The 14,079-nt window shown below is 37.5% G+C and overlaps 1 protein-coding gene across 2 annotated transcripts in view; it reads right to left on the reverse strand.

The window, feature by feature from the left end:
* Positions 1 to 1,332: 1,332 nt before the first annotated feature.
* The window catches only part of nova2 (NOVA alternative splicing regulator 2), a 48,417-nt gene continuing 35,670 nt past the window's right edge, over positions 1,333 to 14,079 (reverse strand). Inside the window, exons 4-5 of one of the 2 annotated variants that reach the window (XM_060888088.1) lie at positions 13,006 to 14,022; positions 1,333 to 2,045 (exon numbers count right to left, since the gene is read on the reverse strand). In XM_060888088.1, coding sequence (XP_060744071.1) covers positions 1,944 to 2,045; positions 13,006 to 14,022 — 1,119 coding nt within the window. In that variant the 3' untranslated portion in view covers positions 1,333 to 1,943. Of the gene's footprint in view, positions 2,046 to 5,496; positions 14,023 to 14,079 lie in introns of those variants that run through there. The other variant, XM_060888089.1, reaches the window with a different exon arrangement.

Consider the following 14,079-nt stretch of genomic DNA (forward strand, 5'->3'; position numbering starts at 1 on the left):
GTCAAATCCCTCTCAAGTGCTTATCATTTGTAGGGTTATGAGCCTGTTGCTGGGTTGTTGAAGATTTCTATTAAATATGAGGCTATTTAGGGACTGAATGCAGTCCTGGAGCTTGATGATGTCTCCATTTCTGGTCTTCTGAATCAGACTCTGATTGTTCCCATTGTCAGGATTAGGATCAGGTTATAGAGTGTTATAGAAATGCATTTTATTACTGATACTTAATTATAAATTACTAATTATATATTTAGTTTTAAGTATTCTTCATTCAGCTCATCCGCTTATTTTATCGTACTTTTTAAATCAGCATTATTATTTTTATATAACTTCTTCTTCTTCTACTATTATTTATTTATTTATTTATTTTCAAATTTAGCTTCTAAACACTGAAACAGCCTTTCCGTCCTGTTCAGGGATCAGACACCCTCTCCCAGTTTAAATGTAGATTAAAGATCTTTTTAGCCAGGCATACACATAATACATCCCATAACCTTTGCTCCAGTACATCTCATATCTCATCAAATACATATTATCTTAACATTATGTTAATGTTATGAACAGAAGCTACGCTAATTCCTCTCTACTTGCTTCTCCTTTCATGCCTCCAGTCTTCAGCTCCAGTTGCATTCTGCTTCAAGTGGATTTCAGACCTTCAAAGAGAAGATGCCAACTATGCAAGGATCCCGAAGCATCTAAAGTTGTACCAGCTCCAGTTGGGTTCCGCTTCACGGAGAGTCAAAGAAAAGATGCAAACTTCATAAGGACTTTGAGGATAACAACCTCTTAATTATTACATAAAATAACAACGAGGATGGCTTTCATTTGAGTCTGCTTTGTCTCAAGGTTCTTTCTCATAGCATCTAAGGGAGTTTTTCCTTGCCACAGTTCTCTCAGGCTTGCTTATTATGGATAAATACAAATAAATAAAAAATATAAGTCTAATAATAAATCTTGAACTTTCTTTTTCCATTGTTAAAAGTGCTATACAAATACATTTGAATAGTAGGAGAGGATTCTCAGCACAGTCACAGTGAGTCCTACTAGCACTCAGTTACTGTCACACATTTTTATCACTAATCATAATTTTACAGTGTAACTTGCTCACACACCACACTGGTGCACAAGTAGGACAGGAAGGAAAATTACAGATGACAAATTGCAGCTTCATGCATGGACACTTGATAATAAATCATTAATGTGGAAAGGACATAACATGATTCCACAAGAAATGCTTAATTTCTGACAGGATGCTGTAAAAATGCATTTATTAAAGCATTTGCTCAAGAACAGAAAAAAAAAACAACTGCAGTAATGCAGAACATATCAGTACCATAAAATTGATAAAAGAAATCACTGTACACGCTACAGTGCTTTAAAATCACAGTTTTGCATTGCAATTTCCAAATGTAATTAATTTATTGTATAGTCTTTCTTATGTACATAGCATAAAACTTTCTTACATTTTTAAAAGTTGTTTTTTTACTCTAAATAAACACATGTATACTTTGTCAGCTTCATTTGTTAGAAATATTACAACAGCAGGGAACTCAAAAACATATAAAACTATTACAACCACTTTCAATGTTTACCTGTTATTAAGGAAACTGGATTATTGTTTTAAATCAGCTTAATGAATATAGATAAACAGCTGTTTTGGTCATTTAGAAACAAATAGCCATATTCCTCAGCTTTGTGTTCAAAATCGTAGATTTATACAATCTATATCACTTACTAAACAAATGGTTGTCTAACAGTAGCATGTGTTGGAATTAAATGAAATAAAAATCTGGGCTATTCAGGATCTCCTTAATACTGTGAGTGCGCCAGACCAGCTGCTCATCCGTGGCACAACAGTTCACTTTGGTTGTTTAAATGTAGAGTTTGAGAAATGATCTAGACTGCATACCAACAATTGTTGATGACTATTTAATAGTAAAAATATGTTACTCATAGTGATGAATCTTTGTTGGGAATGATGCTCGGAATCTTGGAAGCCGGTGGCCATTTCTTTTCCCAGTTGAAGATTTGGGACAGTGTTCAAATTGCTAAAAAAAAACCAAGTATTATTCAAGAACAGCAGTTAAATGAAACTTATAATTGCTGAGAGTCGTCAGTATTCTACAGTAGCGGTGATCACAGTTTTATTGGTACTGATGAGATAAAGACCTCTTCATGCTGAGATGCCATACTCTATTTTCATTTAATAAACATTATGCTGCATGTTTAAAACTGTAGCTTATGTAGTCTGTACTCGTATTGCCAATCAATTAATCAAGGCCCTTTCCAGTTTTATAGATAGACCATCAGTAACCAGCTCAGATCACTAAGAGATCTTAGATCACTAAGAGATCACTAAGTGCTTCATTGTGCATAAATAACACAATTAATGACATTGGAGCACTCAGTGATCTCTTAGTGATCTGCAAACCAGGTGAGCTACAAGAAAAAATCTTTAGTGCCATAATGTAAAATGCTAGAAAAAGCATTCGTGCACCTTTTTGGTCAATCAGACAAGTTAAGAAATTGAGATTTCCCATGTTTATTGTGCAACTGAGTTGTTCCTGTAATCGTTTTAGGTTCTAATTGAATTAAGTGCATTGGTTTTAATATTTATTTGATTTTGCACAGCACCTCCATGCTTTTCATTGCACACACCTACAAACATATTTGTAAGAAATAACACTTCAAGTTAAACCTGAGGATGATTTTAAAATAGATTCTGTAAATCCACAAATTATGTGTTATGAAACATTCTTAGTCTATTTTGAAGTGTTCAAAATTTCTGAAGGGCCATTTTTACTACATTCATTTATCTTTCGTTTTTTTTTAATTTTTTTTATCATTATCATTTCTTTTTACCATTTTGTTGTTTTTATTACTATTATGACTACCAAGGTGATGAAATTACTGAACATAATACAGCTGAGGTTAACAGAGGAACACGAGGTGAAAAAAGAGCTTCTATGAAAATGAGCTCTGATAAAGTGCTGGATTAGAGACAGGAGATCTTTGTACATGTTCCACAGGCCTGATTTCCAGAACTGGGGATTTGTGAAGGCTGAGAGCATAATCATGTCTCTGTTCACAACAGGGGAGGGCAGTGAGAAAGCTAGGTTCTGTGCAACAGCTGGGCCCAGACGTTCTCAGATGAAGAATGAGAAGAAAGGGAAAAGCCGAGTAGGAGAAGGGAAATCAATGTGGCCTCAGGCTAGAAAAAGGTGCACAATTAGTAAGAACGGAAACAATGGAGCTCAAACCTGCCTCAGTTTAGCTCTCTAATCTTAGCAGGTAGATACTTAACACCTAATTATTCTATATGTTAAAGAAACCTTGACCTTGGTTGTGTTACTGGACTTTGAAATCACATGATTGTAGACCCTATGGTATTGTTGTACTTTGTTATACCTTGTAACATATATTAGATGTACCATGTTCAATTGTTCTCTATTTTACAACTTCTGCTACCAGCTAAAGCTCCTAAAAAGTGATCTAGGAATGCACACTAATTTACCAAGAATGTTATATAGTAATAATACACCTCTGTAACAGGAAGACTAGACACTGTTTGCTTAAACCTACGAAAAACCTTCGGGAGCCCTTCTCTGAACACTGGAGATACTTCTTTACTTCATGATTAGTTTTGTGAGACAGATTTTACGTCATGACATGAATTTCCCTGGAGTCTCCACTTCAGATGAGTGTGTCAGAAACCAACATGAGGACATGGGATAAGGTCACTGAGTGATGGCTATCAGAGCAATAAAACTGCATGTTGGCTTGGGAGACATGTCAGGAAAGTGATGGTGGCTTTTACTGACAGGATGGATTGGTTGACAAGAAGTGCGAGTGGATGGAAATGAGCAGGAGAACCACATACATTATTGTTCTTAAACAGTATTTACCTTCTCAATTTGAATCCAAGTACTCTATATATTTGACCCAAAAATTAGGGAACCGAGCAGTTAGTAATGAATATAGTGAAGTTGGTTTAGAAAGCAAACAGGCACAACATGCATTATGTTAACTTAAGGTCTTAGACATCACAACTCAACCTAGTCCTTAATTTCACCCATTCATAAAAAACATTGTCTATGCACTACACCTGATGCTAATTATCCAAATTGTTCATTTTTTTTTTGTTCTTCCTATTTCTTCCAATTTATTTTCACTACCACATTTAACCTCATACAGATTTTCTCAGAAATTAACTTACCTCTCGTTGAGATTTAGTACAGGACTGGTAGTCCCTTATGCACCCTAGCTTAACAATTTCTTCATGTTTCCCTTATAATAATATTATATTGTTTATTTTCATCTTCACCATGTACAAATACTGTATGAACAAAAGCTGCACAGTAGCAATCACATTTTCAGATGTTCATCCAGTACCTTTCTTCAAATTAGGTGACAAACACTGACACCAATGGATTTTATTATTGGCAACTAAATGTAGCTCTAACTTTACACTGTACCATCCATTCTAACATTTAAAAAAAATCTGACATTGCAAAAAAATAGTAACATGCTATGTTTAAAAACGTGTCTTTATCACATTACTTCATGTCACAAAGAAATAATCATTTAAAAAGGTCATTTAGAAAAAAAAATTTGTTCATTATTAAAGAACTGCTTTTAATTTCTTTAATTCTTTCAACAGCGTTGGTCTTGGTAAGGTTGTAAACATTACAGCATTTTGCTTTGCTCCATTAGATGGGTGCATAATCCTTCTTATCACTCGAAGACTTAATAAGCAATCATACATTTTAATTGTCTTTGGGCTCCTTGGAAAGCATGAGGGAGAGCTGGATTGTGATTCTGTCAAATCACAAAATAAGGTAGATCAACGTAGACACCCTGAGAATCACTGCTCTGGATTTTACTTTCTTTTTTTAATGACTTTTCTTCTTTTTCTTTTTTTTTTTCCTTTTAAAATTGTCAGGTTTAACCTGGACTCGGCAGCCGATAAAGAATGGCGAATGATTAAGGGAGGAAGGTTGACTGGCAACCACCTCCTCATGGGAACAGTGTTAAGGTGGATTTGGTCGAGTAATATGTTATTAATGAGAACATCACATGGTGTGGAGTGTGTGGCAGGGAATGACTTGGAGGGGAGAAGGTAGTGGTGGAGAGTGGTCGGGAAACGGGAAGTTATGGACGATCAAAATCAACTAGGCTCACAGGATGGGTTTCAGCTATTACATCAGCAGGTTCCATTAGTAAATGGAAACCCTACAGATTTTAGCTTTTGTGAACAGAGCACAGAACATCCATCCATCCAAGCCTGTAAGTCTCATCCTCTCTCTCTCTCTCTCTCTCTCTCTCTCTCTCTCTCTCTCTCTCTCTTGCTCTCTCTCTCTCACACACACACACACACACACAATCATGCATCATGATCCCTCTAAGACCGAGCACATGGTTTCAGGCACAAACTTGCAATGTGTTACTTGATGAGTTTGAGTGTAGTGGAAGGTGAAGAATAAGACAACAGAAGACAGGTGATGCTAAAATGAACATTTATAATGACTGTTGTTGCTGTCGGAAAAAAAAAAATCTTAAAAAACGTCTTTTTATATATTAGCACTAAATCGCTGACTTCACTGGTAAACCACAAGTCAAGAAACACAACTCACTATTTTACAAACACAATGCTACAATTACATTAAATATCCAATACTTTTTTAAGTCAGTTAATGAATGGTGTTAAAATAAACCACTAAAATACTAAGAACAAAACAGTAATTCATCTTTCCAGTCATTCCCCTTTTTCTAGTTGTTGTCATTTATTAATTATGTAGAGTAGTTTGAAAATAAATAAGTTCATGAAGGGTTATCAGAAAAGAAAGCTGGCAGCATAGAAACATTAGATGTGGAGCACAAAGCTCAGTTATGACTCATGGAAATGGTTGATCTTTCTTCCCTGCAGGGAAACGGGACACGTGAGAATCATGCTCCTATCAAACACGTCTAATGGACACAGTTTACACTCAACACAGCTGATACGTACTCTGAGCTCTGATATGTAACACTAGTATCAATTCAGAAGGGAAACCTGCTCATTTTGTGTGCAGTAAAATTAGCAAGTTAGCAAAAAACATGTTGACTATGAGTTTAAAAATGCGAGAAATGTTTTTGATATGGATTTAGGTGTGAACAGTATTTGATATGAAATTGATATGCAAAGCAGATTTTATAGATGATAAAACCACAAAGCTAGCTTGATGTGATTCACAAGTGAAGCTTGAATCTTAGCAAGAATGTGACAGTTAAATGGACGGGAAAACTGTTTTTAAATGATTAAATTACTCTTTCAAAGCAGCTGTTATGCTTAATGATTGAAAGCGGTAATAAAAAATTTTTTGCACCTGTGTACATTTTTGGAAATCTTTCAATATTCTATGTAAACTGTCCCTTTTACAATAATTATGTATGTTGCTTTATTAATATCAAACTAATTGATCTTTAAGTCTATCCTATTTCACATAAAGCACTCCACAAAGCTGATTTTATGCTGCCAGCCCCAATCTAATGAATGCTCTTCTGGTTACAGTTTGACAAATTCTGACAAAAATATTTACAATGAAAAGAGAAAATTAAGTTGTGGAGAAGCAATTGGGATCTTTTTTTAATTTTTTTTGTTTTGTTTTTCTTTTGCTTTTATTCTTTATCTCTGAGAATTGTCCCCAATGATGAGTTTAACGAAAAAAAAAAAATAAATCCAATCATATCAACTATAATTGCACAGTCTCTAAAAGGTTTGGTGATGGAATGGAGATTTTAAGTCCAAACAGTTGATGAACACAGAAGGGAAGGAAGAAGGTCAATAAAGTTCATGAGGGGTGAAAAGTTCAAAGTTCAGAAGACAGAAGATGGCTGCACAGCTGACGTTTACACTCCTCAGCTTTTTTTTCTGAACATGTTTCTACGTTAAAGGAAAAAAAGCTGTCATCGAAATGAATATTTTTTGTTGTTGTTTTAATGCTTCCCAGCGAAAAAAACTCAAATGGAGAGACTTGGGGTGAAGAGAGTGACAAGTGCTCCCAACATTATGGCACACAATCAGTGATGTCCTGGAGGTTGAAGAGATGGCAGAGAATTAGGAAAAGCAGTTTATGAGAGGTAGCCAGCCTTTTACCGTGTTATTCCAGATCTCGCTTTTTTTTTTTGGGGTAATGTTGAGGCGTCATGACTGACATCATGTTATGGAGTAACATGCTGGCTTCATGGGTGCGTCCGATGGATGTCCAACATACAAGAGAACTCAAAACGTTTGGAATGGTACTGTTGTCATTTGGCACTCAGGAGAAAGTCTGGGAGGGTGTGAGGGAGAGGTTCGGCAGAAGTGTGGGTAGTGGTTGGAAATAAGGGGGCAGTGAAAAGTGCAAAAGGGGGAAAGGGAGAGTAAACAGGATACATATGAATGACATTTTTGTTATACTTGGTCTAGGTTAGAGAGTGTCATACAAACAAAAACAGGTAAATTAAAAAGAGAGAAAAGAACAGTGATATGACAAATGTGTTCTAACGTTGCTGGTGCTTTGATGGTTACAAGCGTAAGAGTGACCCCAGGGCTTGTTTAGAGGGTCAGGTGGGGCCAGACTGGAGTTGGAAAAGTGCAATGCTCTAACAATATGCCCGCATTAAAAGCAATGACCTTCTCAACATCGAATAAACCATAAAATTTGCATTAATCTTTACTGCATGTGACAAAGCCGCAAAACTTAGTAACATGAAACAAAACATGAGCTTTGTTTGTGCAAGAGCACCGACAGAGAAATGCCACAACATGTAGCTGTTAAAAGCATGGAGACAGAAAACCCTCAGTCATACTCTACAAAGAGTCTTAATCAAAGCATGGCTGGATGCATTGTAATGGTTTTATATATACTGGTATTGACCTAATAGAGAAGTTTTGCACTTTTTGGAACACTTCCCTTCTTTTTTTCAAGAAATCAATAAGGTGCATATCCAATTTCTAAAAATTTGTGGAATTTGAGGAATACACAATTGGAACATTTTTATGTTCCAAGTAAAATTGTGGCATTGTCTTTGTCGAACTTTGACAATAAACTCAAAATGCTCATCATTTATTGATCATTTATCATTCACTAATGGAGATTAGCGGCCAGCCTGTCATATAAAACATTCACATAGCAGAATAGTTTTGGGGTTTGGAAGTGACAAAATCTGAACAGCAGAGACAGAGGGCTCAGGTGACACAACTCTTTCACTGTCAGGTAGAATTTAGGGCGAAAATGTTTATAAAGTGCGTATCATCAAAATCATGGGCTCGAGCATAATGTGAGTTATAATGTGGCAAAAACTGAAGAAAGCACTGGGCGTAATGTAGCCTAAAAGATGTTAGTATTGGCACACAATATACAAAAAAACACATCATGCTTTAAAAGTCATGATTGAAAGTGATATGCAAAGTTATGCAGTGGTGAGTACATTCAAAGACAAGACCTCAGTTTTAGTGAGAAAAAATAGTTTTAAACCCAATTTTAATTAGGTTGCTTTTGCTATCTTAGAAACACAACCACATCTGGACATTTTTCTCTTAAAATATTGTTGTACTTCAAAATTGCAAACAAAAAGAAATGCAAAATGATTATGTATGAATGATTCTGGTTCCTACAGATGGACAACAAAACTTCTCAGTTAAGTCTTTGCAGAAATAAAAGACAGGTCAGTGTGTGTAAAATAAAACTCCAATGCTCTTAGTGTTAGCATGCAAGAATTTGTCCTTAAAATTAACGCACACTGCCTAATGTTTTCTCTCTTTTTTTTTGTATGATTTTCATTTCTTGTTTTTTTTAAAATCCACACGTTACTTTTTGATATCATGCAATATAGACGTGCAAAAAAAGATAACATCTATTTTCACAAAATACATTTTCAGAACTAGAAAAGGCTGTATTAAGAATGCTGATAACGTATTAAACTCATGCTAGCCTATGTCTACGGCAGTCTTCTAGCCCCAGTGATGTAGCATTAATGGCCACATGGCACTATATGCATTTGTCCGGTGAGCAAGATGATTCCCTCATCACACTTTCCTCTTGTATTAGTTCATGAGGGGCCGAAAACCTTTTAACTTAATAGCACTAACATCTACTTTGTTCCTACTACTTTTAGAAACGGCCACTTTGCTAGTTATACCTTAACTGTGGTTTGTTTGGCACTTTTCACATTTTTTTAACTTATAAAAGTAAGTCTGCTTGTAGCTAAAGGTGTTTAAATCACACATTTACAGTTGCTGAATCTGTAAAGATCTATTTTGGCACGTTCATGTATTCTGTTTAATATAGCAATTATCTTATCATGTAGCATTTATTACACCTCTTAGAACTAGCACACCTCGCTAAACGACTGACCAGATATGTTTATCTTAAATTTTAGTACGTCACTTATTCAATAGCAGCATCTTCACAACTTAAAAAATATTAAATATGCAAACCTACTCAACACCTAGGTAAATTGAAAGCTCCTACACAGACAGAATAAAAGACGAGACAGGACGACATGCTACTACGTATATTGCTTCCAGTACTGATCACATTTTATCTAGTTCCCCAGTTACCAACAACAGAAAAATGCAGACGCCCCCCAGAATATGCATTTTAAGTACTGAAATAAAGGAAAACAAAAACGCAAACAGGAAGCTGCTCATAGGCACACTATGATGGCACCTGTTCTTAGTGTTCACATTAAAATTTCACAGTAATATCTTCCTTTTCTAAGTGTTACTGATCAAATTTCTCGGCAATTAATAAATCTTCCTTATCCTCTTTTTTTCCTGCAAAATAATGTCAGTGTCTGTGTAAGTGCAGTTGTGGGTGCGTGTATGTTTTTTAGTGGTGGCCATGATGTGTGACATAAGACGTCAATGTGTTCGTCAGTGCACATGTATACAATTCTATGTGTGGGATGCATATGCACTCTAAAATGCGGAGGCACCAATTTTCTCAACTTTCGCCGGTCTTTACAGGAAAATATGGCAGCCACAAATCATCTTTGCCTTCAGTCATTTGGAAAACACATCAACACTACTGTCTACTGCAGCCGCTAGCATAATTAGTAACTAGCGTCATTAGTGTGTTTAACAAGATGCAAAACTATTCCTTGTCAGCTGAAGCCATAGCTTCTCCTGAAGGCTTTACGCTAACTGCATTTTCCCTAAATAGTAAAACCAGCAAGGTTTCCTACTAGAACGCTACACACAGTCTCTTTTTCAAATCGTGGCCCTGCAGTGAAGTCTAGTGTAAGCATTTCCTCTCTACACAGCAACACCTAGGTCACATCTTCTCTTCTGTCGAGTCATTGTTTTGTGAAAGGGCAAGCAAACATGCACTTTAGCACCAGACATTGCCACCCATGGAGAGATGTGAGAGAAGGGGGTCTCTGGGTTGATGTGTCAAAATGGGAGGTGCACGGAAGTAAAGAGGGGTTGAGAAGAGGTGAGGAAAGGTTGATGGTGTTAGATGGGAATAAAGAAGTCTCCTTACCAATCGGTTCAGATTTACTCTCCCTGGCGTTCCAAATTGAGAAATTGAGAGGAAGACAATTGTATATTTAGTCAGTGAAGAGAGAGCACACTGCTGTCTAGATTCTGCTCTGGGTCTCAATGTTTTGTTCTGATTCTTTTGTTCCTCCAGTCTATTGGTAAAGTAAAAGGTCATTTTTTTGAACTGCTTGAAAATCTCCTTCAGATGAACTTCAATTAAATTTTTGGAATGAAACCAGAAAGATGATGGGTCATTTAAGCTGGACGTGGAATTTTCTTCCCATCGTTAACATTAAATATGGCAGCAGGCACCATTAATTCTAAATGTGGTAATTTAGAGGAAGAACTAAAAGGAATTGGGAACTGAAAGGCTGATATAGTAGCAAGATGATACCCAAAGAAACTGGTTCTTAATCATTAGTTAAAATGTTTTCTGTGTGTAGCAAACCAGTCTGTTCTAGGCTGTTTTCTTCTGATACTCTACACCACTTTTCGATATGTTTTTTACATCGAACCTTTGCTTCTGGGCCTTTAAGCATGGCCTCCACACTTCACAGTGCATTAAGACGAAATTCAGTGTATTCTAACAACAAAAGTATGTCTATTGGACTGTTTAGCAGCACATAGGTAGTTCTGATGAGTACAGAGAGATTTTATAAATTCAAAAGAGTGTCCAAAACTAATGGTACCCACTGTAACGACTTAACCCATAACCAAGTTGAATAAAATGACTGAAAAAATGTTTTTGCTTGTTAATTTCCTTGCCACCATGAAACTGTGGATATGAATAGGGCAATGGCATAATAAATGGTATCCCGGTGCTCATCAGAACTAAAGTTTTGTTCATATTTATAGTTGTTCAGTAGTATATGTCCACAAACAGACATATTTCTGTTTGATTTATGATACAGCTACACAATTTGTCCGTAGCCAGTGACAAATGACAGATGTTGTCACTCAGCTTGCGGAAATTAAATATATAATTGCACCACATTTTCTAATAATGAAAAGAGGACATATTTGAAAGTTACATCAGATTTCAATACATAAGGGATTTGATCTCATTAATAAGTTTGTTCTTGTTATCGGTACACTCCCTTCAACTTGTGCAATATTTATAATTTATAATTAGACATGAGTATATGTGAATTGTCAGTTTCACTGATTTGTCTACCCTTAAGTCAGACATGGTTCCCTTTTTAATGTATGTGCCTATGTGAGTGTGTGTATGCGTGCATGTGTGTGTTCCATGTATTCATTTTAACGTACAGTACTTTATACCTGCTGCTATTCTCTCTGATGGTGCCGACGGTGCAGTTGTCACTGGACTTTAAATAAGACATATATTACACTGTGACATACTATTCAATTCACTTAAATAAAAAACTAAATCCAAAATATTGTCTTTACATTCATGTCAACCTGAATTCACAGATTAATAAAAAAAAAATAAAACACCTCAGTCCTCGTGGGTGAAATTATATTAATAAATAATATCAATGGTGAGGATTTTTGTAAAGAGTAGAACTACAACTACTAATTTTTGATTAATACCAGACGCATATCGCCACATTGTCTGTTTGCTCTGGTACTAATTTGACCCAAGTAGGTGCATTTTGCTTGGCCGATGTCCCCAACCAGATCTATAAATGTCCCTTATGCTAGCTAAATCTGTAATAGCATTGCATGGCATGCACCTGGTTTAAAGATAAGTTTTAAAAAAAAACTCCAGGTTTTTAGCTAGTAGCTAGAAGGAGAGACCCTAATCAGCTTCCCCTCACTGCCCCAATCCCAGCCTGCCGTTCAGGGATTGGGCTGGCTGGGCTGGTTGGAACTATTGAGGACAATGACAATAGGTAAGGTGGCATGGAGCACCACTAACCACATAGGGGAAACTGCCCTAAGTCTAAAACCCAAGCACTTGTTTGCCATCGCATCAGGCCCACATACACAGAAATAGGGGTAGGCAATTAAACTAAGGAGTTAAAAAAAACTAATAAAAAAAAAAAAAAAAAAAAATTAAATAATAAAAAAAATTAATAATAATCTTGTCAGCTAGGAAGGGACTGGCAATGGGTACAGGGCTGATTCCAGGTAGGCTTAAGTCCAACTGCTTCACCCTGTCCTCCCCCAACCCCACCACCTGCTGGTAGCTGCAGCAAGCATGCCAGTCTGAAATACCATTCACCACTGTCCAGAAAAAATTAACTAAAAAAAATTTAACTGAAAAAAGCTAAACCAAATTTTTAACCAATAAAAAATCCTGAAAGATGAAAACTTAAGAAATAAACCCATATATACATTTTACATGTTTTTTTTCTTGGTTTTCATATTTTTACTCATTCCTTTTCTTGCAAGGTGGACTATTTTCCTTTTTTTAATACTGAAATATGCAAGTAGCACATAGTGGATGATTTCTTTCAAAACGTTTGCCCTCCTTTCTCTTTCTCTGTATCTTTCCATCCATCCCCCACTCCTTCTTTCTCCCTGTTTTAGCCCACCTTCTGCGGATTGGTGGCCCTCACACCCTGCTCGTATGTGATTCGTTGGCTGATGAGATACTGGGCTGCCTGTGTGGCAGCAGGTGATCCTGTGATGGTGACTTTTCGGTTCCTAGTGCCAGGAACAAATTCTCCCTTTTTCGAGATCTGGATTCGGGCTCCCGTCAGTTCCTGGTACTCCACAAGTGTTTTGCCACCTTTGCCCAAGATAGCTCCCACCAAGTTCTCAGGTACGGCGATCTCCACTACATCCTTTGCACCCTCAGCCAGCTTCTCGGTGGCCAATAATGAACTCGCTACTAGTGGGGAAGCCGCGCTCAGGTACCCATTGGTAGCCCCAGTGGCAGCGGCCAGCGAGCCCAAAGTAAATCCGCCAAGGCCGGTGGCAGGGTGGCCGGTACTGGTTGAAGCGTCGTTGGCATAGGAGGCAAGCAGGTTGGCTGCTGCAGCAGCTGCAGGGTTTGCACTGGCTGCCACAGCTGCTAGGACTCCTGAGGCAGCAGCCGGATTGAGCCCAAGACCCAGGGAATTGGTGTTATATCCATAGCTAGCCAGTGTGTTAAGAGCTGACGTGATGGCCAGGAGGTCATTTCCTGAGAAGCTTGACATGGCAGCGGTGGGAAAGGCACCCACCCCTGCCAGACTGGCCTGCCCCAAGAGGCTGGAGGCTGTGGCAGCAGCCGCAGCAGCTGCAGCGGGCATCACCTCTGCCGAGTTAGCATACGGTGAGCCTGTTGGGTTGGAGTTGGCCACAGGGCCTGTGACATTGGAGTAGCTGATGTTAAGGCAGCTGCTGCTCTGTGGATCCTCCTGGATTTTTTGTACTATTATCTCAACAGCTTTGCGGTTCTGCTCAGGTTCCCCACTGATGGTGACAACACGCTCTTGCAGGTTTATACCCTCTGGTTTCTGAGAAAGCTGCACCCATGCACCTGACTGCTCCATAACTGCCTTCACTGTAGCACCACCTTTACCGATGATCAGCCCTGCTGTGCTGTTGGGCACAATCAGCTTGGCCTGGAGAAAACAAGCACAGAAAGCAGAGAGAAAAATCAATACGTAAATCAAGTGATG

This window comes from Tachysurus vachellii, chromosome 15 (assembly GCF_030014155.1).
Source record: "Tachysurus vachellii isolate PV-2020 chromosome 15, HZAU_Pvac_v1, whole genome shotgun sequence".
Classification (NCBI taxonomy): Eukaryota; Metazoa; Chordata; class Actinopteri; order Siluriformes; family Bagridae; genus Tachysurus; species Tachysurus vachellii.